At 40.6% G+C, this 26,260-nt stretch overlaps 1 protein-coding gene across 3 annotated transcripts in view; it reads left to right on the plus strand.

The window, feature by feature from the left end:
• RBFOX1 (RNA binding fox-1 homolog 1) overlaps nt 1-26,260 on the plus strand; it is a 1,013,650-nt gene that overhangs the window by 344,861 nt on the left and 642,529 nt on the right. For all 3 annotated transcript variants that reach the window (XM_053957185.1, XM_053957186.1, XM_053957196.1), the window contains one exon: nt 14,368-14,430. In XM_053957185.1, the coding sequence (XP_053813160.1) occupies nt 14,368-14,430 (63 nt within the window). The remainder of the gene's footprint in view (nt 1-14,367; nt 14,431-26,260) is intronic.

The raw sequence follows: 26,260 nt of genomic DNA on the forward strand, positions 1-26,260 counted from the left end.
TTTCTTGTAAAGACTCCCTTAATACTTAAATTTCTCCAGTCTCTAGTGGAATCTGTTGATAGCCTTATACAGCGTCAAGGAAAATCATTGGTGCAGTGTTTGGAAATGAAGTTAAGTCAAATGTTCCACTAGTTGCTTTTTGTTAAAATAATTGACATGTCGATTTGTTATGTAAGAAACCTTCATTTATTTGCCTTTCCTATAAAATTTTCTCCTTTTTTTTTTTGTTCCTTTGGAATGGCCTGAAATGATTGGAGTCAGGCAGAATTTTCCCATGATCAGATCTTCTTTTTTATATTTTTTTATATTTTGGAAACAAGAAGATAAATGATTCCCTTGACTGCTTTTCCACAAACTAGAGCAGTGTGTGCTTTCTTGCTGCCACAGCCTGCCCTCACTCTGAATGGCAGTGTTCATATTTCAGCCTCTAATGGGGAACTCCTTTTTTGTGTGCTTTCACACCTTTGCATCATTCAGCGAATTTTTATACAGGTGAGATGAGAAAAAAGAAAACAACTTTCAATTATCTTGTGTTACTTTATGTTTAAGTTACCATTATGGATCCAATTGTGGTCTATTTGCTGCTTCATGTTCTGGTGAATTGGCATTGGGGTCACAAACCACATTAGCTTCTTCATCCTAAGCAACATCAGAAAACATAAATCTGAAGCCTCAAATGTTATTTTTAATCTCAGGAAAAAAAGCAGTGATTTTGTTCACATGTTTTTCAATCAACAGCAAGCAAATCAAATCTCCATGCTGGCTAAAAATGCTTAGCACAATTGCAATACGGTACCTATTGCTGAAAAAGTCAAATTACTTTTAAAAACATTATTGAAACAAACACTTCAGAGATGCATTAATATTTCTGAATTACTCAAATCATGTTGTAGATATTTATTACACATGTTTTGCATACATTCCAGGTTCCTATTTTTGCTGTGCACCTGTTCTTGTGGACATTTTTGCCTTAGGATTGTACCCTGGAAGCCCCAGGAAGATGTGCAAGTGAGGTGGGAGAAGAGTTACATCCAGTCCATAGTTTTGGCTTCTGTTAGTGCAGTCAGCAGAGATAATAATGGTAAAAAAAGCTCAGCTCATCTCAGTTTTACCTTTTTCTTTTTTTTTTTTTTTTTGGTCAGCTTGAGCCCCTGGTTTTGTGTTCTGTGCACTCTGTAGGGTGTTGCATCCTACTTGCTTTTCTTTTTTCAGTTGGTTAAGTTTTATGTCTCTGTAAGAAAATGCAGTTGTATTGAGCAATTGAGAAGATCTGTAAGCAAAGCTCCAGAGAGGTCTTAATGTATGTAATTTGTCACTGTTATTTCAATCTGTGAATAGAAAATAGACTTTGTTTTGAAATTTAGTTTTTATCTCTGTCTTCTTCATTACTCAGAAGGTTGTGTTGGTGATTGTGGGGATGGGGAGAAGGAGCCCTTCTGTGCAGGGATTTCTTGGGTCTGTAAGGGATGCAAAAGGCAAAGAGCTCCAACAGCAGAGAGGAGAGGGCAGAAATGCTGAATATTCCAGCTGTGCTGCAATGGCATGTCCCTGTTTCATGTCAAGTACCGCAGCAATCCCCTTGATTTTATTATTTGTAATACAACTATTTGTATTATTTGTAATACAATTATTTGTAATACAATTATAAGGTTAGAATTAAGCACAGTTTAATTCTCAGTTTGGGCACTAAGGCTCTGAACGTGTTTATTTCCTTGGGATGTGTTTTCATACTTGCCTGGTTTATTTTTATATGTTATTGTTTATAGCGTAATTTCTGGACTGCAAACCTGCATTGTGCTTTTTAAAATTCCTTTTCACAAGTTCAGAAAAAAAACTCCATGAGAAAAAGCTGTGAAATGAGGCAGGCCAAGCTTTACAAATTGCAGACTAATCCCAGACTGCTGTTTTACTACTATTTCCAAGTTATCTCTGCCTGGAGTAAGAACAAAACTCTTTAATATAGGGCTGCTCTCAAGTTTTATTAAACCAGTTGCTTAGTGTGAAATTAATTTGTTCAGGAAGGAATATAAATCAGCTGAGGTGAAAGAAAATTGATTTTTACACCACCTTTCACTTGTTGCACTCTTAGTCATATAAGCTTCATTAGACTCTTGGAGTGTTTATAGGTGTTATAAAACATTTAACACTTGATGTATTGAGGTGCTTGAAGGAGTTTCAGGCATTAGAGGATTATATTGAGATTCCATTGCTACCAGTCAGGTATTTGGCACTCTGGGAAGGAAATGTGTGTTCTGTGTTGTCATTTTAGCCATAAATAGAAACTTTTTGTCTGGCACTACAAGACTGATGGATGCAGTAAGAAACTCCAAGACTTGGAAACAATGCTGTAACATCAAAGGTAAAATTGGTGTAAATAGTTTCATAAATATAATGGAAGTCACAAAAAGAATTTGGAATTGTGCAGGAATTCATAAATGCTCCAGTCAGAATTCATAAATGCTCCGTTTCCCTTCTGTGTCCCAGCTGTCTGACCAGGTTCCCAGAAATGTGATACTCGAGGTGTTTCTCCCTTGCAGAGCATGTATAATTATACTTCTATTATAGTACACATGCTGACATGGCAGTGTTTTGCCATGAAATAAAAGAACAAGGTAGAAAATACAAAAAGTACTGAGAAATCCAATCTTGAGAGATATGAAACAGGTCACTTTCACGTTGTAGGTCTTAAAAATTTAGCAGTGCAGTTTATTACTGTGTTTTCAGCACTTTTCAGAAATGCAGCAGGTTTTACATATGATGGCAGTAATTTTCTTTCAGACTATGTAGTAGATGTGTGCTTTCCTAAAGCCAGGTGATTTATGGAATAAATGGAATAATGCCTGTGTTAGGTTTGTGGGCTTTGAGCTTTTGCCTCATGTACAGCAGTTGGTGTCAGTGCATTGCTGAGCTGTTCTGCTAAGGGATCTTAAGTTTGGAAAATATGTCCAGAATGCTTCCATGTACTGCAAATCCTCACTTAATGTGTTCTTGGAGGTGTGTTTGAGCCAGCTGACTCTGTGTAAATTGTTGCTGCTGTGGTGGAGCAGCTCAGAAATGAGTTTTCACTCACTGCACACCTGGAGCAGCAGCCAATGCTGCTCATTCTCCTTGGTCTCCTGCCAGTGGGGCAGAGACAGATGCCACTCTAATTAATAGTCAAAATTAATACCCTTTGTGAATGAAAATGATTGAGGGAGGGCAGTATAAAGAAGTTAATTTTCTCTCAGTTTCCAGAGATTTATTTTTCTCCTTGTGTCCCCATCCCTGTTTACCCTGAGAGTTGTCTTTGTGAATGTGGAGAGCAGACAAGCACAGCTCCTGGAGGACATCAGTCTACAGTGCTGGGGGAGCAGAAATGAAGTTTATTTCAGCAATACAAGCTGTGTGCTGATTCTTTATCCTTCTAACCAAAGATGGGTATTTACTTCATGAAGTAAAGTTTTTTAACTCTTTGCTATTAGCAAATAAGAAAAGCTGAAACCAATCTTTCTTCATATTGCTGGATTTGATTTCAAAATTGTGGAAGCTTGATACATAATTTACAGTCACTTGGACAGAGGCTTTCTCTGAATTCTTATTTGAAAAATGAGGGTATACTTTAGTTGTTGTTTTCATATGATTTTATGTGCCTTTAGTCACCTCTGAGGTTTGTTAGTGGGATGCTGCTGTTTTTCTTATGCTGGAATAACAGCACATCATCTCTGGTTTGCTTCAGCATGCCAAGGAAAACATGCAAAGATGAAGCAGGTTCCTTCCCACCATTAAAAGGGTATTTTGATTCCAAGGACATACAAACAGTGCATTCCTTTTGCAATAAAAATGCTGGCTTGATTTAAAAAGTGTTTCCTACTAACAAACAGCTAATTCCATTGATAGCACATTAACAGAATATGTAACTCGAGTAAAGATGCAACAATAAATCAAATAAAGCAATTACATAAATTGGAGCATCTTTGAGAAGTAGAACAAGTTAGCTGAGTGTGTTATTTATTTAATACCAACTTAATATCACAAGAGCAAACAGTAAGACAGGTAAAGTACATCAAAATATTAATTATATGGATCTATGCTATAACTTATAAGAATTGCTTACTTACTGCTCCTCTTCAAGGGAATTGCTGATAGAAGTTAAAGAATAACATCTTGAATTATTCACAAGTATCTGAATTATGATGGGTAGATCTAAATGATACCCTGAAGAGCTTTGATATTTAAACAGGACAAAGACATTTTACCAGTTCTCTCTGACTTGTGGCTCTGAGACTTGAATCATTCCTTTCTGCATAGATTTTCAAGCTACAAACTACGAAGGTATGTTTTTGAGCAAAGACAATAATCTTGTTTTGGTTTAGTAGGCTAGATCTTAATCATGATTTAAATGTTTAATATTTTTCATTCCAAAAACATTTCCAAAATGTTTTACAAGGTAAGATTAGAAAAAAAAAAAAATATTGCCATGATTCCTTTAGACAAACTGTTGCCTGACAGCAGTAGAGTATCTGATGCTTTTGAGATGATTGCCTTCTGTAACAAGATACTGAGCCATTTTTAATTTGATTTGGAATAAAATTCCATTGGAGCAAGCAGTTATCTCCCAGTCCTTCTAAGAATCTCTCTTAAGCCCTGGAAAGATGAAGACACCTTACAGTGCAGCCAGACAGGATTTGGTTATTGCCCAGAAGGTTGGGTCGCTCAGGCTGGGATTTGCAGCTTTTTGAATCCAGTCTAACGCTTGATGAGTTGCAAATAGAAATAATAACTTAGATATTGTAGCTGGCAAACAGCTTGGGGCACTTGGTGGCTGCTCCGGAGGCTGTGGCTGCCCTCCAGCCCTCATTGCCCAGGACAGGGTCAGCCCCTGCCCAGGGGCACTTCCCAGCCCCCAGGGACTGAGCTCCTGCATGGAGAAGCCAAAGAGCAGCAGAGCAGCTTTCAGGAGGATAAACTGGCTTGGAGAAGATTCTGTCTCCTCTGAGTTGCCAGTCGTGGGGAGTGCCCTGAGCCAGAGCCAGTTTTGGCAGGAAGGATTGTTCACACAGCCGTGGGGAGGGCAGCTCTGAGGTACATCCAATTTTAGTGTTGTTTCAACCACTTCATCCTCAATTTGAGCTCAGGTTACTGCACTTCCATATCTGCACTCTCGAAAGAGAAATGCTGATCCGTTGCTTAGCATTGGAGATGATCTTTTTCTAGGGCTCAGTTAAGAAATCTATGAAGAAAACTCTTTTTATGAGAATAGAGGAGCTGTTGCTTCATTTCTGTATTAAGTCTGAGAAGTGAATGCTGATTGTGAGTGGAATCCCTGAGAAATGTAGCTTTGGTCAAGAAGAGAGTAAGGATGAACAGCACTTTATGTCATAATAATCATATTTGTATCATCTGGAGATTCAGCTGCTTATTCCCTCTGTAGATTGAAAATAGTTTCATTTTCATGGTGTAAGCCATTCTCCACTGTGCCTCAATCCTCTGTATCTTGTGTTCCACAAAACCTCTGATCCTGGGGGATGTGAGCAGTGGGATGGAGCCAGAATTCCTGGCTGAATCCCTATGGGCAGGTCCAGCAGGCAGGAGGAGCTTGGAGTTCAGTGTTTATCCCTTGGTTTTTGATGCAGCTTGGCTCCCTGTAGTGCTGACTGTCTTGGTGCTCATGAAATATAAAGGGAATTAAGGGGTGGGGCTGAATGTGCAAATCTGGGATTGTTTTGGAAGGCAGTTCTGCAGGAAAACTCGTAGGGAGAATGATGAAATGTTAATAGAGGGAGCTCTGTGAGGGTGCAATGTGAGGATTCACTGCACAAAGTGAGACTTGTCATGTTCAAAGTAGTGGGGGGAGTAGGGAAAGAAATGGAATCATTTAAATACGAAAGGCAGTGAAATGTAATGAATCAAAGTATGACTAACAAGGTGATTTAGTGAGATGGAGTTAAGCTGGATGCAATGGGATTTTAAAATAAAAAGGTAAATTTAGTAATAGAATTGTAGACATTTGAAGCAAAATACAAACCAAGCAAAAGTGTCTAAGGGAGCTAATGTATAGTAACAGTATTTTCAGTGTAAAAACTATCAGAAATTTAATTATAATTTTGTTCATTTTACACCACTTCCTACATCTATAACATTTACATAACAAACAAAAAGAACCACCAACACCCCTGGAGCAAGTTGCCAGGTTGTTGTAACGTAAAATAAACATTAAAAAGAAAAATAAAAAAAATGGGCTAGGACTTTACAGTGGCACTGTAAAATAAGTAATTAATATTACTCTACAAAGCACAGTACTAAGCAGTGTTGGATAAAATATGAAGTAAAACATGACAAAGACTGAGGGGTAGAATGAAGTTTAAACAGCACCTCAAAATTTGTTCACTGGTGACCCAACATGGGACTGGTGAGACCACAGGTGAGGTACCGTGTTTGAGTAACATATATCGAGGTTTTGTTTTGATTTTGCCTTCACAGCTGACATGCTAAATACAAGCCATAAATTGTTGGAAGTGTGGGCAAATTCTTAAATGGTTTAAAGTAGTGTATTTCTGGCTGAAAGGATCTGGCCCTGCAAAAAAAGAAACTGCATCACTTATTTGATGTATTCCTGTGTCTGATGAGCAAGACAAGGACTGGGGACACAGTGTTCTGATATTGAAATAAAATATTTATTTTGGTGCTTCTTTACCAATATCTAAATTTTAGAGTAAAATTATATTTTCTCCTTTCATTGTTTTCCCTCACTAAATGGCAAGTACTGTTATCTCTTTTATAAGAGGAAAATTCCTGATTCCTTTTAAGATTAAAAAAAAATAAATAAATATTCAAAGTGAGCTCCGCACTGAAAATTTGTATGCTGAGCCTGTCAGACTGTGAATCTTTATTATTACTGAGCTTTATCCTTGAGTACATAGCTTGCAATCCAGTGTGAATATTAAGTGTCAGGCTCAGATGCTCTGTGAGAGATTTGCAGGAGCTGGCAGGCTGCTGTCCCAGCCTTGGCAGCCCCCTCCCAGTGATGAGTGGGTTCATTTGCCAGGTGTCACTTTGCTGGGCTGGAGCTCCTGATGCTGGGAGTGATGGGGGAGGAACCACTGCCTGCAGGCTCAGATTCTCCTGGGGTGCTGAGGAAGGTCATGGAGGAAGGAAAAAAAATCTGTGGAACTGGTCATTCAGAAATGTGTGATGCTTACAAATCTGGTTCTTTTCCTGCTGAAAGAACTCTAGTTTAAAAAAACTCGCCTATTTTGTTTATTTACAAATAACCAATCTGGCCTTAAGAGTTTTCCACTGATGTCAATGGGTTGCATAATTTATACTTTTTGGTCCTTTTTTCATGGAAAGTCATGTTACTCTTAGGGAAAATCTGCTGCTTGACACAGCTGAGCTTCCTCCCTTTTTCCTTCTGATCAGAGGAGAGCACTTCAGCTCCAGTGTGGGATCTGCATGGACTTCTCCCTGCTTGTGACTTTACATTTTGTAATCATTGTCAAATTGCACCCAGCTGCAAGCAACAGCAATAAATAATTCTTTCAGCCCAAGGATCTCCTTTGTTGTATAAAACAAACACCAACTTGTCTTTTGAAATCAGTTGTAGTCATTTTATGTAGCAGAAGTAAATCTCCAAACATGGCAGGCTTAGATTATTTTATTTTTGCCCCTTTTTCAGACTGAAATGAATTTTCTGCTAAACACTAAGAGTCCTTTTGATAAAACTGCAATAGCCCCTGTGCCAAGGGTGCAGTAACTTCTCCCTTCTGTGCAGCGGTGGCCTGTGGTGGGTGCCACGGGCTGGGGATGCCTCCAGCACGGTTTGTGATATCTGGGGGAAGGCTGGACCCCTTCAAACCCTGATGACCTTACAAAAGTCCATTTTCCTGGAGATTGGTGTTTGCTAGCTGATCCATCCCACCCCCTCTCTGTCTCCAGCATGTGAATTGATGCTTTTATTTTTTGTGGCGATAGAAATGTCTTTGGATCAGAAAATTGGGTGTGTCTACCCAAATTAGATTTTTTTTCTTTGCTTTGTCCACAAAAGACATGCTCCAGTCTGTGGAATGTGATGGACACTCTAACTATTATTTTTCTGTTAGGGCTCAGAGATGTAGCCTAGAGTTGGGCTGTTTCTCCAAGAGTAATCATGTCATAAATCACAAAGTTGTTGGATAAAATGTTGGGCTTTGATTGGTTTTTATTTTTTCTTATTCTAGTCCTTGATTTCAAATGTTATTAACATCTCCATTTCTTAACCAATATCAAAATTTCTGTTAAAAAATAATAACAAATAGGTAAGTTTACCATTCTTTTCTCTACATGAGCTATTTCTTTCCAAACTGCATTGCTTATAGAGGTGTGATTTATTTCTTGACCTGTGATAGATGAGAGAACCACTAGTTTAAAAATGCAGAATGCGAAGCCTCTGTTCTGGAAGTGTCATGTTCCTGCTTTTTAGTGTTTTTCAGGGCTAACAGCTCACCACTGGTGAGGTGGTAGGAGGACTTCTCTAGTGGCAGATGAGGACAGTCAAGCCTTTTCCAAATGATTTTGTAATTTCTGCACCTCGTTTGAGCACGTTGTTCCCTGGAATGAGTGATCTCAGTCTGGCAGGCAGAGCTGTGTGTTACCATGGCTAGCATGGGAGCAGCATTGCTGGTATTGGTGGAATTTTCTACCTGCTCGTGGGGCAGAACACTCTGTACTGTAGAAAAGTGGGGAGAAGCAAACAGACTGAAAAACATGAGAAGAAAAGCTCTGGGACTCCTAAGAGTCACGATGAAAATAGGAATGGGGAAACTCCTCATGCTCTGGGCTTTGCCCTTCCCTGCATTGGCAGAGGAGCTGACACTCCCACAGCTGAGGCTCTGCCTCTGAGCTGTCTCTGCAGCCAAAATTCTGAAAGGTCTTTTTATGAGAGACCCACATTCCTTTCGCTTCAGGATATGTTGCTGCCATACTTAATCCTACAGGTTTTATGATGAGTAAATACATAAACATCCACATGGCCTCAGTCACAGGAGTAACCCATTTTAACTCAGTGGCATACCTTCTTTTTTAAAAAGCAAGGTATTTGTTTCAACCTTCTGGCAGTTTCAGTCACAGGTAGGGGGATATACATGGTAAATGATGGTTTTATCTCAGGTAAGATATGGAAATAGAAGCAAGGATAGCCTGAAGTTATCACAGTCTGGTTCTGTGCTGCAGCACGTGCATCCCTGCAGCCCTTTAGGGCTCAGAGGGGCACGAAGAACTTCTTACACAGCTTGTACACTATTTTAAAAGTAATATTTTAACAGATCTGTGCCATTTTTCCTCTGTACCACCATGCAGTTGTGAAGGCAGTGGTGGTCACAATCTCCACTGCACAGACCTTTCAGTTGGTGTGTTGAAGTTCTTTGTTACCAGTCTTTTGTTGCACAGAATATGCACTGAGGGGCAGAGCCCTACAAAAGGAAGCACCTGGAGTGCTGTGCCAAAGGTTCAGGACAGAGCTGAGATTGAGTCTGTTCTCACCTTTCCACTGTCTGCCCTCATGTACAGATATAAACAATACGGAATAGAACATCAACCAGCAAACACAGTGCAGAGCACTAACATTTGCATTTAATATTTCAAATCAGCTCTTCTGCCAAGAGAAGCTATTCAATTTTAAGCGCTATTTGGACAAATCCCTGCTCCCATTCACTAAATCTCAGTATTTATCCTCCTATCACAAAGAAAACTTCCATGATTCCTTTGTACAAAAATATGCTCTCTGCATCCCTTCGATTCCAAATATGCTGGGTACCATTTTCATTTTGAGACAAAAAAATTACTTAATTTTGAGAGATCAGAGACTGAGACCTCATAGAAAATTATTTTCAGAGGACTTTACCATATTCTTCATTTTATAGTGAATATTTGCTTCTAGCAATAACTGCAACTGTCTTCTTAATAGTCTTCATGCCCATGGATCCCACATGTGCATTCTTGGTTGTGATTTTTCCCCTCCACACAAAGCTTCCTTCCTGACGTTGTATCAGGTTTTTTTTCTCCTCCTTGAGTTTCTTCTGTGCCCTCTTCACAGGGTACAGCCTGTGCTTGGTGCTTTGTCCTTCCAGGTTCTCTGCCCCCGGGCACCTGGATCCCATCCTGCTCCTGTCACACAGAGCATTCCCAGGGACATGGGGACACCTTTCCATGGCTCCTGAGAGGAAGAGGGAACCTGTGAGGGTCTGAACACGCACCCAGCACATCCCTGGTGGCTGTGGCTGCACTGAGGGCCAGGTCTGAGCCCTGTAGCTCTGGCTGCAGGTGAGCCAGGGCTGGGGCAGTTCCCAGGAGCTCTGGGCTGCCCCAGGGAGCACAGCCCAGCTGGGGCTGGAGAGCAGAGCCAGCTCCTCAGACAGGAGCTCCACATGATGCCTCAGGTGTAGCTTTTATGTTTTTCACATTCTGTGCTGCTTTAGTGTGTGGGTCTGGGCTTCATATTTAGCGTTAGTGAGCTCTCTTCACAGAGTAGGGAGACAAAACAATTCCTTCTCCAGCTGGGGACCAAGGACAGATGATCCAAATCTCAGGCCCAGGAGCACAAACAATGTGGGCTGGAGGAAAAAAAAACAAGGAGGATGGGATTTAATGGAGCTGGAATTGGACAATGAACTGCAAGGTGCAAATGGAGCAGAGCGGATCCCAGTGAGAGCCCCCGGGAGCGCTCGTGTATTTTGGGACCATTTTGGTTCATCTTGGGTGCAGCCCTGGCTGGGCTCTGGTGCTGCCCAAGGTGGATCCATGCAGGAGATCCTTTTAATAAATCCCTGCTTTATTCTTTAGCTCTGTCCAGCCTCTGTTCCAGGTCAGCCTGCACAGGGCATCACCCTGACAGCCCCAGGATCCAGCTGGGGACTCCAGGAGCAGCAGCCCATTGGGCTGGGGGCAAGGGGAGCCTTGGGGCCTGGAGTCCCCACAGCAGCCCAAAGGCTGGAGAGAAGGGGCAGTGTGGTCACAGGGCCATGTCTGAGGGTCAGCCAGGCTGGAGATGGAAACACCAAGGCACAGCTGAGGCCAGGGCCCAGAGGCTGAGAAATAATATTTTTTTTTCCATTGTGATAAGAAATGCTGTTCTGTAAAGTATTCATTGTAGTGATTGAATTAAAAAAAATAAAAAGCCATACTAAGGTGATGCTTAAGATTCAGGATTAAATTTAATGGTAATAAAGTACAGCTAGAAATGCTCAGTAAATGGTTTCAGTCCCCTCTTCGAAGGCTAATCAATGCAGTGAGCTGCTCTGTGTTGAGTATCCTGGCATAAATATCAAATGTGGTTTATCATATTCCAGTTGCATTTCATTTTTTCCTTTTCCCTTTTTTTAACCTGATGTTCTGAGGATTTCCTTTTAGTGCCTACAAACATCTCCTTTTGACAGACAGTGCAAATTAAAAGATATGGCTGGGCAAAGGAAACTGGAACCCAAATATGCCCCCTGGGTTTTCATTTACAGTTAGAAGCTACAGACACAATTACTGCTGACAGAAATGCAGAAGCCAGTGGCAGAGTGCATGTGGCAGTAGAGTCGTGCCAGGCAGTAATTGGGAAGATTATTTTTAATCAGAGCATATCCTACAGCCCAAACATTAGAAATCTCTTGTAAGGCTGACAGGAAATTAAACTGAGACCAAACAAAAAAAAGCCTCAAAATAGAAGTAATATGGTTAGAAGTCTAATGATGGCAGAACTCACTGCTTGTTGTATTTGGTTGTTATCTAAAGGGAATGGCTTTTAACTTGCAGCAAGAGATATCATTGTTTAATTGCATTTTTAGAACAGAATTAAAAAATATCAGATGAGATCAATTTAGACATAGGCTTTTGATAAAGGTCTGAAGCAGTAGATGTTAAGTCAGAGTTAGTAATTGTATATATGTATTAGTAGTGATTTTTATTATTGCTTGCTTTAGGTTGTTTTTTTTTCCTTTAATATAATGCTTAACAAAGCCACTTCTAATGGAAAATAATAACATGTCTGGGGTACTCTTGGAATGCTTGGCTCTGGTGATATTTGATGATGGCCTGGGGCTGTGTCTCAGTGATCCTGCAGAACAGCCTCAGCTTGTTGGGGCTGCCTGAGCTGCTGCCCGAGGGAGAAGCCCCCGGGGTATCTCAGTACTGGCACTTTCACCTGGAAACACTTTTTCATTTTTAAGTGAATCTTAATAGATCATTATCTCTGCCAAACTTCTCCCTACACACTCAGCTGGACTTCCTCCAGCTGCCTCTCCAGTTTCCCTTGTCTCTGAGCAGAGCAGGAGCACTGTGGTCAGGTTCTGCTGCTTTTTGTGTGCCTGTCACGTGCAAATGTTGTAATACCAGCTGCAAGCAGAACTTGGCTGATTGGGAATTTATTTCTCACTCACTGGAGTGCAAAACTTGCCTGTTTTGTGTTTTGCCACAGTTTATGGCAGTTGTGGAAAAGGAAATTTAGCACTGGAAATGTAGATGTGGTGTTTCTCCACAGGATTGTTTGTAGCTGTGTGGGCAGTTCTCAATGGCATTTCATGTCAGTGGGAAGAAAAAGGTGAAATGCCAAAGTCCAGAGCCAACCAGTTATCCTGAGACTTGCAAATAGGATTTTATCACAATTACAGTAGGGGTTTTTCACACAAAACTACTGGCAGTTTCCAGCTTCTTCCAGTATTTCCTCCTACTGAAAGTTGCTTCATAAACTCATGTGAATATGCCTGAAATCTTGCTCGTTGTTTAGGTATTGAGAGTAGCTAGATAACAAATTCAGTGTACTTGGTAAGGTAGATAATTTCAGCTCAGGGGTCTGTACAAGCCCTGGAAGTTGTGACCTGCAGTGGGGAGGGTGATGGAATGTCCCCAGTGCTGTGGGATTTGCCCTGCACAGTGGGGTGGTGGTGGAATGTCCCCAGTGCTGTGGGATTTGCCCTGCACAGTGGGGTGGTGGTGGAATGTCCCCAGTGCTGTGGGATTTGCCCTGTACAAGGAGCTGCCCTGAGCTGGCTGGTGGTGGCCAGGGGGCTGCAGTGCCCCAGCAGGGCTGGGTATTCCTTGGGTGGGCAGAAATCTGTACAAAGTGACAGTTTCTAAGTGTGCCACTCTTGCTTTTGCCCAACAACACATAAGTGAACAGAAACTTGTGTGTTCAGCTCAGAATTGGTTGTTGGGAGGGTTTGGGCAGTCAGGCAGCTGCTGATGCTGAGAGCATCAGTGTGAAGCTGGCTCTCAACCCTAAGAGATGCTCCCCTAGTGATGGTCCCAGCTCCAAAGAGACAGAAATCCAACTGTTTGCTGTTCCTGCTTGTCACCTTTCCAAACTCTGAAGTTCTTTTATCAGTGTGTGTGATCATTGCAATGCTGCCTGACATGTTTATAGAGCATGTGCCTTTCTGCTACAGGTGGTTCTTGTTCCCATTTTCCCTCAGTTGCATTAGAAAAAAATTCCACTGATTTTTTTTTTTTATTTAGTTACTTATTTAATTTTTTTGTTTAATCTGAAACCACATATAAGGGGCAAGTTATTTTGTGAAAAAATACAAAATGTGTTTACTGTTAGGAATTTTACTGAAGTGGATAAAAAGTATATTAAATTTACTCACAGAATGATTTGTTTATACTCTGACCTAGGTGTGTATTATGTTTGGAGACTCAAAATATGAACAACAATTCTATTTTCAGGATTATTTGTATCAAAGAGTACATATTGCTGTTTTCATGTGGAAATGAAAAATGCATGTAGCGAGAATCTGTTAGGTAAAACATGGCTGAGCTTACTGTACCTACTAAAATTCAGTGAATAATTCAGTAAAATGTTACATGCCACAGCTGCTCATTAATAATAAAGAATGGCATGGAATAGAGTGTTACTCTATTGGAATTCCCAAGTATGTGCTTGTAAAATATATTCTTAATACCCCCCTTTTGCTTATGCATTTTATGATAAGTTTTCTTTTGTAAAAATGCTACAAATTTTCAATTGAAAGATACACAAAAATCAAATTACAGTGGTGTGTTCCTGTTGAAACAGAGACCTGTGTTGGGGAAAATTTACAGTTATAGCTTAATAATATCTATTTTAGTAGGTAAATTTGCAATGAAAACATAGATTTTTGGTTTCAAATGCATTGCAAACTGTCTGAACACATTTACTGTCCATGCAATGTTTAATAAATAATAAAATCACACTTGTGCATCGATAACCAGATTTTGCTGTTTGGCTTTGTGCTACAATAAAAACGCACTTCTGACCCAATAGTGTGTGCAGTGACAGCCCAAGCAGTGCATTAGCAATAGTAGTTTTTGCTGAATCTTTCTGGGAGCGCAGAGCCCAGGCAGGAGCTGCCCTGATCCCTCATTCCCAGTAAGAATGTGTTTTTCTCTCCCCAGGAAACTCCCCAGAAGCCCCATGCGAGTGGTGCCTATTGTTTCCATGAGCGGAGCCTCCTCTCAGTAAGTCCCTGGTTTTTGTCTTGCCTGTTGATTTTCCCAGATCTCTCCTGAGCTCTCATAATTAATGCAGAAATCCTTGGGACTCTCCAGCTTGCTGCAGCACCAGGCTCATCGAGCATGAGAAAAAGGCTTTGAGTCCTCAGTGAGCAGTGACATCCTTAGGAAATAATCTTGCCTGGTTCTGGCTGTAGGTTGAAGTGATTTTCTCTTGTGCTTCCCTTGTGCATGTTTGGGTTGTGTCACTGTCGTGTTTGTGTCACCTGTGGCTGATTACTTTGTGTACAGGTTACTCACAGACACTTTTTGCCCTCAGAACAGCTATGGATAATTAATTCATCATGCTTTCCTTTAGAAAATGGTCTCTATAAAGTCAGAATAGGGAATATAATGAATTAAGCTCCAAAATTTATAGGACATGTGAAAAAAGTATTTATGCTGATTAATTGTTTTGCCTTTTCCCTTTCTGAGAAGAGGCTTTCAAATCCAAAACACTTGTTGCTTATTCATACTTGAAATTTATTCTTTAGTAATGTTTTTCTTTGTAGCACATACCTAAAAACAATAATGATTAAAGACTTTTTATTCAGGATATAGCTTTCTATGCTTATGTTAAACACAGAAGTATCAGAAAAAAATGTGTAATTTGTGGTAGATGTGTATTTTATACTTAATAATAATCCTCTGCTTAAAATAAACTCCAGTTCTCAGATATTTTGTATTCGGTAATAAGCATGGCTTGTTCTGTATTAGGCTGAAGATATTTTTGCTTTGTAAACATTTATAATTACACTCTTTGTTCTGTGTTGCACATGGGTATTGACACAGACTATGTTCACTTTTTTGTTCCACTGTATTAATGTGAGGAGCTGAGTTCTGCCCCAGCACAGAAAGTTTCATGTCACTGAAAAAATTAGACACACAGTCCTTGCTAGAAAAAAAGAAGAGTTTTGCATTTATTCTCCTACACTGAACACAATCTTCCTCCTAATGTCTTTGAAATAAGATTTCATTATTTCAAAAAGACTGCATGGCTTACTGGATGAAAAAAAGAGCCTGTTCATCTTGAGGATAGATTTAAATCAATTCTGTAGTGCTCAGCATGCTTGTTGCTTTTAGCTTTTCCTCTGTCACGAACAGTGTTTTCTAGCACAGAATAACCTTACAGCCCTTAGCAGAATTTGATGCAATTGACAGCTTTTGTTAGAAAAATTCTGGTAAAAATTGCACGAAGGAGGTTAGGGTTTCCAACCCAGGGGAGACAGCCGTCCCTGAGATAATCAGAACATGTTTTGAGGAAGCTAACATTAATTTGGCTGTGAACACAGTGCCTCAGTAGCTATAAATTTAGTTTCCAGGAAAAGATATTAATTTTCCCTCAGCAAGCTAAAGCAGAGGTTTGGGGACCTACAGGAAGAAAGAAGAAGAAAATGCTCGTTTGGAACCTGAGGAAGGTTTAAGGCTCCCAAACCTCCACGTGCATCATTTGTTGGTTATTTTCCTGGTGCCCATAGCCCAGCAGCAGGACTATCCATCAGCTGAGGGGTCCCTGTGTCAGCAGGCTCAGCCCCAGCCCCGAGTGTTGCCTGGAAACAGCTCTGGATGGGAGCTGGCTCCTGGCAGCTCCATCTGGCTGGGCGGGATGCCCTCCTCACCCCTGGGACATGGGGCACAGCTACCACACTGCTGAAACGCTCTGTCCCCTTCCCTGCCTGAAAAAAAGCATTGCAAACCAGAAATTCCAGTCCAGCACACAGGTATTAAGGTGTTGGAATTGGATGTGTTGAAATGAATATCTGCTCCTTCTCAAAATCTCTTGTAATAATCAAATTTTGTATTCAGTGTCCTTGGGTTGAATTTTAGTTCAATTCCTAGCTATAGTTTCTTTGCAGTGTTTTTCCTATTACTTTTTTATAGAGAAATACGTTGAGGTAAGTCTAACAGCCTAGCTACAGAGGATTTTAAATTTCAGTTTCACAGCCTATGGATTTGGGTGTTTGACCTTCTATTAATGGTGCAGTAATACCTCCAGTACTCCAGCAAAGCTGCAGTGCATTGAGCAAACCAGTAAACAAAGCAATAGAAGACAGCTCCAGAAAACCACTGAAAATAAACATGACAGGCAGAGGAGATAGAATTGTTCCAAATATACAGTGAGAAATCAAGGACAAATAGTGACTGGCAGGGGAGTCTGTAGCAGAAATGGATGTAAAACCCAGATAAAGCAGTCTTCACTCATTCCCTGGCGTGGAGAGGTTTTCCCATTGCCTGGAGATAAAGTGGGATTGCCCGGGGTGGGGATGCTGCAGAGGGCAGTGCTAGGAGCAGCACCCTGCTCTGGCTGTGCCATCCCAGCCCAAAGTGGAACACAGGAGCTGGGATTATCTCTGAGTGCTGGCAGGGAAGGGGAGCTCACTGAAGGGCTCTCAGCTCACAGGGTTGGGCACGGGCTGTGTTGCATTTCTCTGAGCTTATTCTGAAAGATGAATGGCTGTGCTTTGCCCTCCCCTACACAACTGCAATCCTTTGGCAAATAAAACATTTCTTTTTGGTGTTGTGCTGGAGTTCTCTGAAAAAAAGAAAGAAAATCAGAAGTGTTTCAGTGTTTGGCAGAAAGTTTCTACAATTCTTGCCCATTCTGTTGTTTTTTTTTCTTACTCTTCAGGTTGTGCATACAGCAACAGCTGTTCTGTAATTTGATAAACATACTGTAATTAAGTGATCTTGTTTATTAGTAACACCTTTCCCTGACTAGGAGATTTTAAAGTAACAGAGAAAGGATGAGCCAGGGGTGCTGCTTCATGTTAATTTGACAGCTTCATCCTTTGGAAGGTCTGCCATGGCTATCCATGTTTTAAACCCTGCTGGAGGTAAAGATATTTACGCTAAAAGGCTTTTGCTCTCCAGTCTTACCTTGGAGAGCAGTCTGGCAGTGATGCAGAGGCACCTGCAGGAAGGGCTTATAGAGCCAGTGAAAGAAAGGCATTTAAACCCTCTTTCTCTAATTTTAGAGTGAGCTGTGTTTTTCTTGGAATTGTAAACATGCAGAACAAAATAAGGCTATAATTGCATGGAAAATATTATAGAGCATTATGAGTCCTTTTTTCCCCCTCATTAAACACATCTTGAAAAATTGTTAAAACGATAAATCTATTTTCCAGAACATCATAGCATGCCATGGAGGAGTCTGAGGAGTTTAGTGTGATCTAGGGATTTCTACCTGAGAGGCATGAAAAAAAAAATGTGAAAGAGACCTATTATAAAATACCACAATTCTCTTAGAAAGAAACTAATGCTATAACTTTATTCTAATAAATATAGAAGAAAAAAAATAATGATGGTATTCTTTTTATTCATCTCTCTCTATTCTGATGCAGTCTGAATGAGAGTATTAGTCTAGAGAGTTGAATATTTTTAAAATTGCAGCACTTTGAATTACTGATACGTGCAAATTACAATAAAAAAGGGATGAAGAATGGTAGTTAGACAGTGTAAATGATGCAGTAAGTTCTGCTCCATTACTTTATCTCAGCTAGGATGGGGAACTGTTTAGTTGTTAGGATCTGCTCCACTGTCATATTATTCATTGTTGTTTTGCAATATCTTCAAATATCTTCAACAGTTATTGTAGGAATTCATTAGGACCAGGAGCAGCGAGGCATTTACCTGCTCCTAATGATGAGCAGCAGAATATTTTCATGGATGTTTTTGCTTCAGAAAAAGCTCAACTAGGGTAGCTGAGCCTGACCTGTGTTGGATTTTTCTTTTTTTTTTTTTTTGTTTTTTTCCTAGTGCTGCTGCAAGGTAATTCAGTGTTAGGTGGCTGATTTGAAATATTGCTTTTCCATTACTTAGAGATGTTACACTAGATATGTGCTTTCCTGTTTAGGGAGCTAAATATACTTTTGTTTAATTTGGTGGGCTTGGAGTTTTTTAAGTCTGCATGTTGCAAGGTTTCATTTACCACAATGGAAGAAAATGTTGTGGGTTTTTTTTTCTTGCTGTCATTAATGTGAAGTTTGTATGAATAAAATCACCATTTTTTTGGACAAAGGAGCAGTTGTGTGGGAGCAGGTTTATAGGAGTCACTGTTAAACCACTGCTATAATTTGTCATTTCCTGAATGGTAAATGGGCTACAGACCAGAGTATCAGTGGTCTGCTTGTGATTTACTGGTGGTTCTGCTGCTCAGTTCACTGCAGCCATGATCTTCCTACAGAAATAAAGGAAGACACTGTCCTTGTTTAGATTGTGCTTTATCACTGCTGCAGGTGATTTCTGTATTTATTTGGGCAGCTAAAGTTACTCCCTCAAAGCAGATTCAGGAGCATAAGGCTCACTGAAATCAAGTAGGACATCTTGAAAACAAGAGGCAGACTCCTAACACAAGGGTTTTTTTGAAATATGACCGTAGATTATCACCAATTATAACTCTAAAATTAACATTGTAATTTTCCCTTGGCTGTAAACAAATGTACATGTAAAGAAATATTGTAACAATTTCCTAATTTCTCCTTCTTCTCTTTTAAGAATTCAGTCCCTGTTTCTTTCTGATGGATTCTTCTGTGAACTTTCTAAATTCTCCATCTTTCCAAGTGGTGTTTTGAGTGAACCAAGTAAAAGCCTTAGGGGTTAAATACAGCCTGGCCCGAGCCTGTGAATTTACTGTATATAGCAGCCTGTTTTCTGACACCACTGAGATACTCCCTTCATGAACATCACAGTGCAGACATTTTCTTACTCAGACTTTATGAAAATTTTCACATGCATGTAAACATCCAAAATACTTTCACTGGCAATTGTTTGCACTCTGGATATTCTCCAGATTGCAGCATTAAGGGGGTTTTGATCAAGTTCATTTCCACAGTTCTGTGGCATTTAAGAGATATCAAGTCCCAATATTCCTGTGAGATTAGTATGTGCTATTATCTCTTTATTACAGAAGGAGAAGCCAGAAAATTGAGCAGCCTGAGTGATGTGCCAGGAGAAGGACTATAGCAGAACTAGGATTTGAATCCATGTTTCTCAAATCCCAAATCATTGCCTACATTCTTGGGCAATCTTTCCTCTGCTCTGCCTCTAATCCAGTAACTTTTATTGTTAATGATTCTTTCATTTAACAGTGAAAAAGACCTTATAATTTCATGCTCCTTCCTGTCTCATAAAATTTGAAAATTTTCCTTAAGAAAAATCCTGCAGTTATTAAATGTGCATGGAAAGTGTGTGATATGCAAAGTCCTATCAGCACAGGGCAAAACTAATTGAAATATGACATTCCTAGCGATGATCTGGGTCATGTCAAGGGTGTCCCCATCCTTAAATGAAGATATACACTTGATCCCCTTTTCTTTGAAGAGCTTAAAGACTTCTGAAACTTTTCCTGGTTATGCAGGGTGGAGGTACAGCCACGGCAGGCACGTGGGCACTCGGTACAGGAAATTTTAAACCTGGCCAGGCTGCTCTGAGTTTTGGGGTGTGCTGCTGGAGGAAACACTGCTGCTGCCATGGTGAGTGCTGCTCCATCCTGGCTGCAGCTGCAGCCTGAGCGTGGCTGGGGCAGGTAGGGCTGGCCAAGGACAGGGAGAGCCCTGAACCTCAGCATGGCACTTAGGGTCAGAGTGAGGTCCCTGAGGGTCAGAGTGATCCCTGAGTGTCTGTGTGTGCTCCCTGGAGGTCAGAGTGAGATCCTTCAGTGCTGTGGTCAGTGGGGAATCACTGTCCCTGCACACAGAGCACTCAGAGCCCATCTAATGCCCCTATAAATGGCTCTTTATCCTGATCTGAGGTCCTGCTGAGCATCCCTGGCACAGTCTGGTCCTGCTGCAGTGGGGGAGTGTCTCTGCTGCTCATGGAAATGAACAGGAGCATTGGATTGCAAGAATTTAGAGGTGGGGAAAATTTCATTTCCTTTTTGTCCCGCCATTACATTTGAGGTTAATTATTGAGTTCACAAGTCTGTTCTGTAGTGTAATTCCTGTGTAGCACAGGCACAACCAATAAACAACATTCTTTGTGGGAATTTTCACTGCTCCTGCAAGATGTGTTAGAAATCATATAACTGATAGGTCTTTAAATTTTGAATATGGGGTGGCCATTGGAAAATGCATCTCCCAGGAGGAAGGAGAGCTCTGGGGAATAAGAAAGATCTAAGAAAGATCTGTTGATGTAAAATGAAAAGTTTATCCTCATGCTACATCATTTGAGAAATTTAAATAGGTGAAACAATGTGAGTTTGGCAAAGTAGATTTGTATCTGGCAGCATTTACTTTTCCTTCAGAACTGTTAAATACCAGAAACTGAGATGTACCTCCCAGAACTGCTTCTGACTGTGGACCTTCCTGGGAGCTCACTGCACTGTGGAGCATTCTAGAACTTACCCCTGGGGTTGAGCAATGTGGATTTCTCACCAAGTAGTTAACCCTTTATCTTTTACACCGTTGGAATACGTTTGCATCTGTTAACACATTAATGAGAGCAGTTTGTCTGTGACCTACCAAAAACCATTGCACACCAATCAGGGCAAATTTGGGCAGATGGGTCAAAGAGCAGAGTTCTTGTCTGTGTATGCAGAGGGAGGGCTGTGTCCCCTCCTAAATTCTTGTGCAGCCCCAGATCACTGGTTGAGGAGGGAGAGTGAGGAAAAAGAAGAGAAAAAAAAAATAATGAAGACAACCCTGATGCTGTGCAAACAGTGCTCAGCCATAGCCTGACAACAGCAGTAACACCCTTATCAGCACTGCTTTAGTCACAAATCCAAAATACAGCCCCACATGGGCTTCTGTGATGGAAACTAACCCTACTCCTGCCACACCTCTAATACTCCTGGTTTTCTTCACTGTGAAGTTTCTGCTTTCCTCATCTGCACCCCAGAGGAGCTGTGTTATGAGCACACCTAGAAAAGAGAAGAGAAGCCGTGGCAGGGGGGTTTTGTTTGTTTGAGAGTTTGTTGTGGTGGTTTATTCCCTTATCTTGAAGGGTAGTTTACACAGCTAAATGACACAGTTATAAAATATATATATATATATATATTGGGCCTACACTGAGAAAAAAATTGATCTGAAATCCTTCACAAATTATGTTTTTATCAAGACCAAGATGTTGTGTGCTATTGATTTTTAGATCCGCACAGCCTACAAGTAATACAAATTGCAGAGACAAAATGATTTGAGATGGTTTTCTGTCTTTTGTGTAAGCCAGGTTAGGATACTGAAGAACAAATCAATTTCTTTGCCACTCAGATTCCTTGAAACCCAAAAGAAAATTTCAGCATGAGTTATGGTTTCCAAATATTTGTATTTTCTGGTTGCAAGTATTTTGCTGCAGGCAACAGGCCTTGTTTTGTCTGACATGCTTTTTTGCACCTTGGTCACTTGTAGTACAACAGGGAGCTGTAAAGAAAAGCATACAGGAGGCAGGAGCACCATGGATGAAACCTAGCAGCAAAAATGTGAAATAGAATTATGCAAAAATCTCGTGTAAATAGCAAACTCTGCAGAGGATTCAATCCAAAGGAAGGGGGAAATGATGAAGTGGCAGAAGCCCCATCTCTGGGACTGGGCTCTCCTCCCCTGTGTGCTCTGATCACACTTTGAGGGGATCAGTTCTGCTAAAACAGTTGAATAATCTGACAATGGGAGCTGGATGGATCAGGGCAGAATCAGCTTCGTGGAAGTGTCATTGTCATTCAGGGTGGAAATTCTGAATACATGAATCATTGGGCTTCAAATAACACTTACCTGGAGAAATAAAACAATGATCAGAGCTAATAAGACAATAAACCCACTAAAACTAATGAAAGCAGATAGTACACAAGTGATTTTATGGCAGCACAATGCAAGTTCCTATGGCTGACTCAGGACTGTTTATTTAAGGAATGTGTTCAGGAGGATTTAGATTTAAAAGCTAAAGAACAGCACACTCTGTGTTTGGTAAGTTGTGGATAAAAAAATACTTGTTTAGACTTGATGTTTAACTACCACAGGACACCTGCATTTGCATAACTTGATGAATAATATTAGAGTTGGGCTTTTCTTCAGCTTTGTTGGCTACCAGAGGGAGAGAGCAGTAACATTCTGCAGAGAGTACTTTTAAAGCAGATCTAAAGTTCACTTGTTGAAATGCTAAAAATATTTTGTACCAACTGATGTGTAGTTAAATGGAATAGACTGATCCTCAGTAGGTTTAGGGGTATTTGTATCATCATCTAGTTTTCCCTGAAAGACACTTTGATGTAATAGGAGACAACTTTTTCATGATTCATATTTTTAAGAAAAAATGGCCCATATTTAAATTGACTGTGGCTCTGTCTCCAGATGTCAATGAATTATTTCTTTCAGAACACTGGTCCCAAATGCAGATCCTTGTAAACAGCTCCCACTACTGCTCCTTCCTGGTATCCAAACTCTGCCTCTGTGGTTTCTTGGGAGACATTTTTTAGTGTTCAAAGTGGGGAAATTATCCCAAGCACTGTTTTGCCTGCACCCTCTAGAATTTTCATCAGTCTGTCCCAGGCATACTCCTCTTCCTTTTCTTTCTGTTCCATCCCAGTTCTCCTCCTTGTGGGATGTTTCTCCTGCTCCCCTCAGATCTGGGAATGAAGTCCTGCATGAATTCATGCTGCATTCTGGGGGAGATTTTGTCCCTTCCTTTATGGGCTCTCTGGGTTCAATGCTGAAGGAACAGAGGGGAGAAAAACAACATAATTCTTTCATTGCTAATAGTGCAGGATGGAAAGAAAAAAAGCCCTAAAATGTATGGAAAAGCCACCTGAGAATATTCTAACTTGAAAATAAACCCAATTCCAAAATTCCAAGGACTAATCTTCTCTGCAGCAAAGCTGGGAAGGTTCTCATACAAAGATCTGTTCTTTAGGGAGGGGGGATTAGCTGCTTAAACTGCAATAGCACTGGAAGGTTGGGCTGGAAGGCAAAACCCACTTGGTGACACAGCTATTCAGGAAATCCCATAGAATGGAATCCAGATCTCCCAGCCCTGTGTGTGGCAGGTACAGTCATTGCTGGCAAAAGGACACTGGTGCAGCTTGCAGACACGGGTTATGCTGGGGCAGGAGGAGAGGGGTTCACTGGAAAGATGAGGAGGGCAGGGGGAAATGCAGCCAGACCCAGAGGAGAGCAGCAGCCTCAGACACACTTGGGTAGTGGGGACTGGAAATTAGGATCTCAGCACAGAGGGGAGAAGTCATGGGGAGATTTTAGGAGCACATCCATGAACCACGAGGCTGAAGTGTATTGAATCCATTGGGTCTGCCAGAATTCCACTGGAATGAATCAATGGTGATTTTTTTACAGTGAAGGGGCTTGGTGGAGGGAAGTCCATGGGAATCTACAGTGTTCAGTTTGTAAAATGGACAAAATAATGTCACATACTTCTGTTGAGACAGGATTGTTCCAAGCAGGCAGAACTAAAACTGACTGGGAAAGTGCAGAAAGCTGAAGGATTAAGTGCCAGAATAAAATTCACTTTGAGAATTTCAAAATAGATGGAAATCTTTCCTTGATGAGGGCGTGCGTGACTATTATTGCTCAGAAGTGGTTTTTTTGGAAACATCAGATGGAGTTCTCAGCAGCATTAGTTCCATGCTTGATAGCTGTCAGAAAAAGCAAATTGAATATTTAGCAACTTTGAGAGAAGGCATTCACCATAGAAAATACAGCCCTGTTTCTGCTGGAATTGGTTTCACACGTGCTGCTGTATACAAATTTTGGTTCCCCTGTGTCTCGCAGAGGTGTGGTCCAGGGGAAGGTGGAAGGAATGATCAGAGGGGAGGAGGAGCTGCTGTGCAGGGGAGACAGGGAATTCATGGTACAGCCTTTCCCTTGGGAAAGGAGTGACAGATGAGTGGAATGGAGAAAAGGATAGATTGGAATTATTATTGATATCGATTTGAATATTGATGTTCTAGTGATATGACTCATAAGGCAGGGATTATGGACTCAATGACTCATGAAAAGCATGGCTCTTTTTCTGCTATTCAACAGCTTTTCCACTGGATAGTTCAGGTGCAAAAAAATAAATGCAAGTTAAGAATAATTGTCTAAATTAATGCATGGTATTTCTTACACAAGAAAATGCAGGTTATCCCTCTTTGCAGATTACTGTGGGCAACACTGGTGCTTGCTTTCATAAACACCTAAAGGTGATTGTTGGACAGGGGATTTTAACTGACACAATCCAGTTAGACCAGCTCCTGTGATGTATGGCATTAAAAATGTGTTTATGGATCTGGTGTGTGGCTCTTGGCTATGGTTTCTTGTGTAGAGAAATTGTGTATCTCTAAGTACACAATGGGAAATTTAAAGACAGGAATCAGCATTTATGTTATTCAGTGGCTTTAAAAATGTATTTGTTGAATTATGATGAAAGAATACTATTTAAATCTTTTAAAGTAGCAGTAGTTTTCTTGAAAGCTATTTTCTATTGAATTCATTCCGATCACATTATCTCAGATTCCAAAATGTTTTATTGATCTGTTCAGGGAGAAAATCAGTGCCTTGGCTTTCAGGTAAACCTCATCTCAGCGTCCTGTGATGTGGGATGCAGTTTCAGTTTCACTCAGCTTTGATACTTAGCTACACAATCCTCCTTTTTTTTTTTTTTTTTTTTTGATTAATGGTAGAAGAAAATCCGTATTTTATAGCAAGCAATACCAACGATGCTGTAAGGCAGTGCTGGTGGGAAGGGAAACACTTTCAAACCAAGTGTGTTCCTTGTTGCTGGCAGTGCCCCCAGGAGCAAACCTGGTACATTTTGTAGCTCCCCTTCTGTGTTCCTGCAGCCTCTGAGGACAGTTTCATGACTTCAATTAGAAGTCCAAGACTGGAAAAACCATTAAAATACATTATAGTCAGACAATCCTTCCAGTTATTTGAATGTGTGTTTTTAATGATCTTATAATTTAAGTGTTTTCCCAGCCAAAGATCAAGGAGTGGTCAGTTTGGTGTCTGTGTGGGGATGGGCTTTTCTTTTTAATCTCCAGCCTTAATCAACCTTTTGTGTCTTCTGCTGCCCAGAGTAGTTGTGACCTGGAGTGGGCTGACACTGTTTTGTGGATATAATTAATATAATTATATGATCAATAATAAATATCATTAATATAAGAGTATGGTACAGGCCACAATATTTATTTGCTGCTTTTTTACCATCATTCCTAAGTTCAGCTGAACACAGAGAATAATGAATTATTTCATTATTTTTTGGAGTAAATTTGGGTGTTTATATAATGGAGAAACACTGGAGGAAAAACCCATTTACATAAGAATTCAGGAGCAAATGAAACAAAGCTAACTGCATCCTCATTATTCTATTTGAATGCAGCGTGCCAGCCAACTCTGCCATTTGGTGGAAGGCCTTATTAATGACTCCTAAATGAGCAGACTTGGGATGGTGATATTATCTGTGATGCATTATTGAATCAACAGAAATAAACCTGCTGTCATTAGCCTAATTATTTAGATATGCTGGAAGATAATGACTATTTTAAGTGCAAATAAGCTGCAGTTAGCAAGCAACTAACCAAATAAATAAGTGAGGTGGGATAGCAAGGGAGTGACTCACGGGAGCAGGGAGGGAAAGGGGAGAAATGCAAGGAATTATTGAAGAAAACCACTCAGGATGCCATTTCTCACTGCTCCAAGGAGGGCAAAGCACCCCTCCCTGAGATGGAGGGAGAGATGGATGGAGGATGGATGGACAGGGATAGGTGGAGGGATGGATAGATAGAAAGACAGAGGTGATATCAGATAGATGGATGGATACATAGATAGATAGATAATGGTGATATTTTTATTGGATTTTAGTTTTGTTTTTTTTTTTA

This window comes from Vidua chalybeata, chromosome 16, assembly GCF_026979565.1.
Source record: "Vidua chalybeata isolate OUT-0048 chromosome 16, bVidCha1 merged haplotype, whole genome shotgun sequence".
NCBI lineage: Eukaryota > Metazoa > Chordata > Aves > Passeriformes > Viduidae > Vidua > Vidua chalybeata.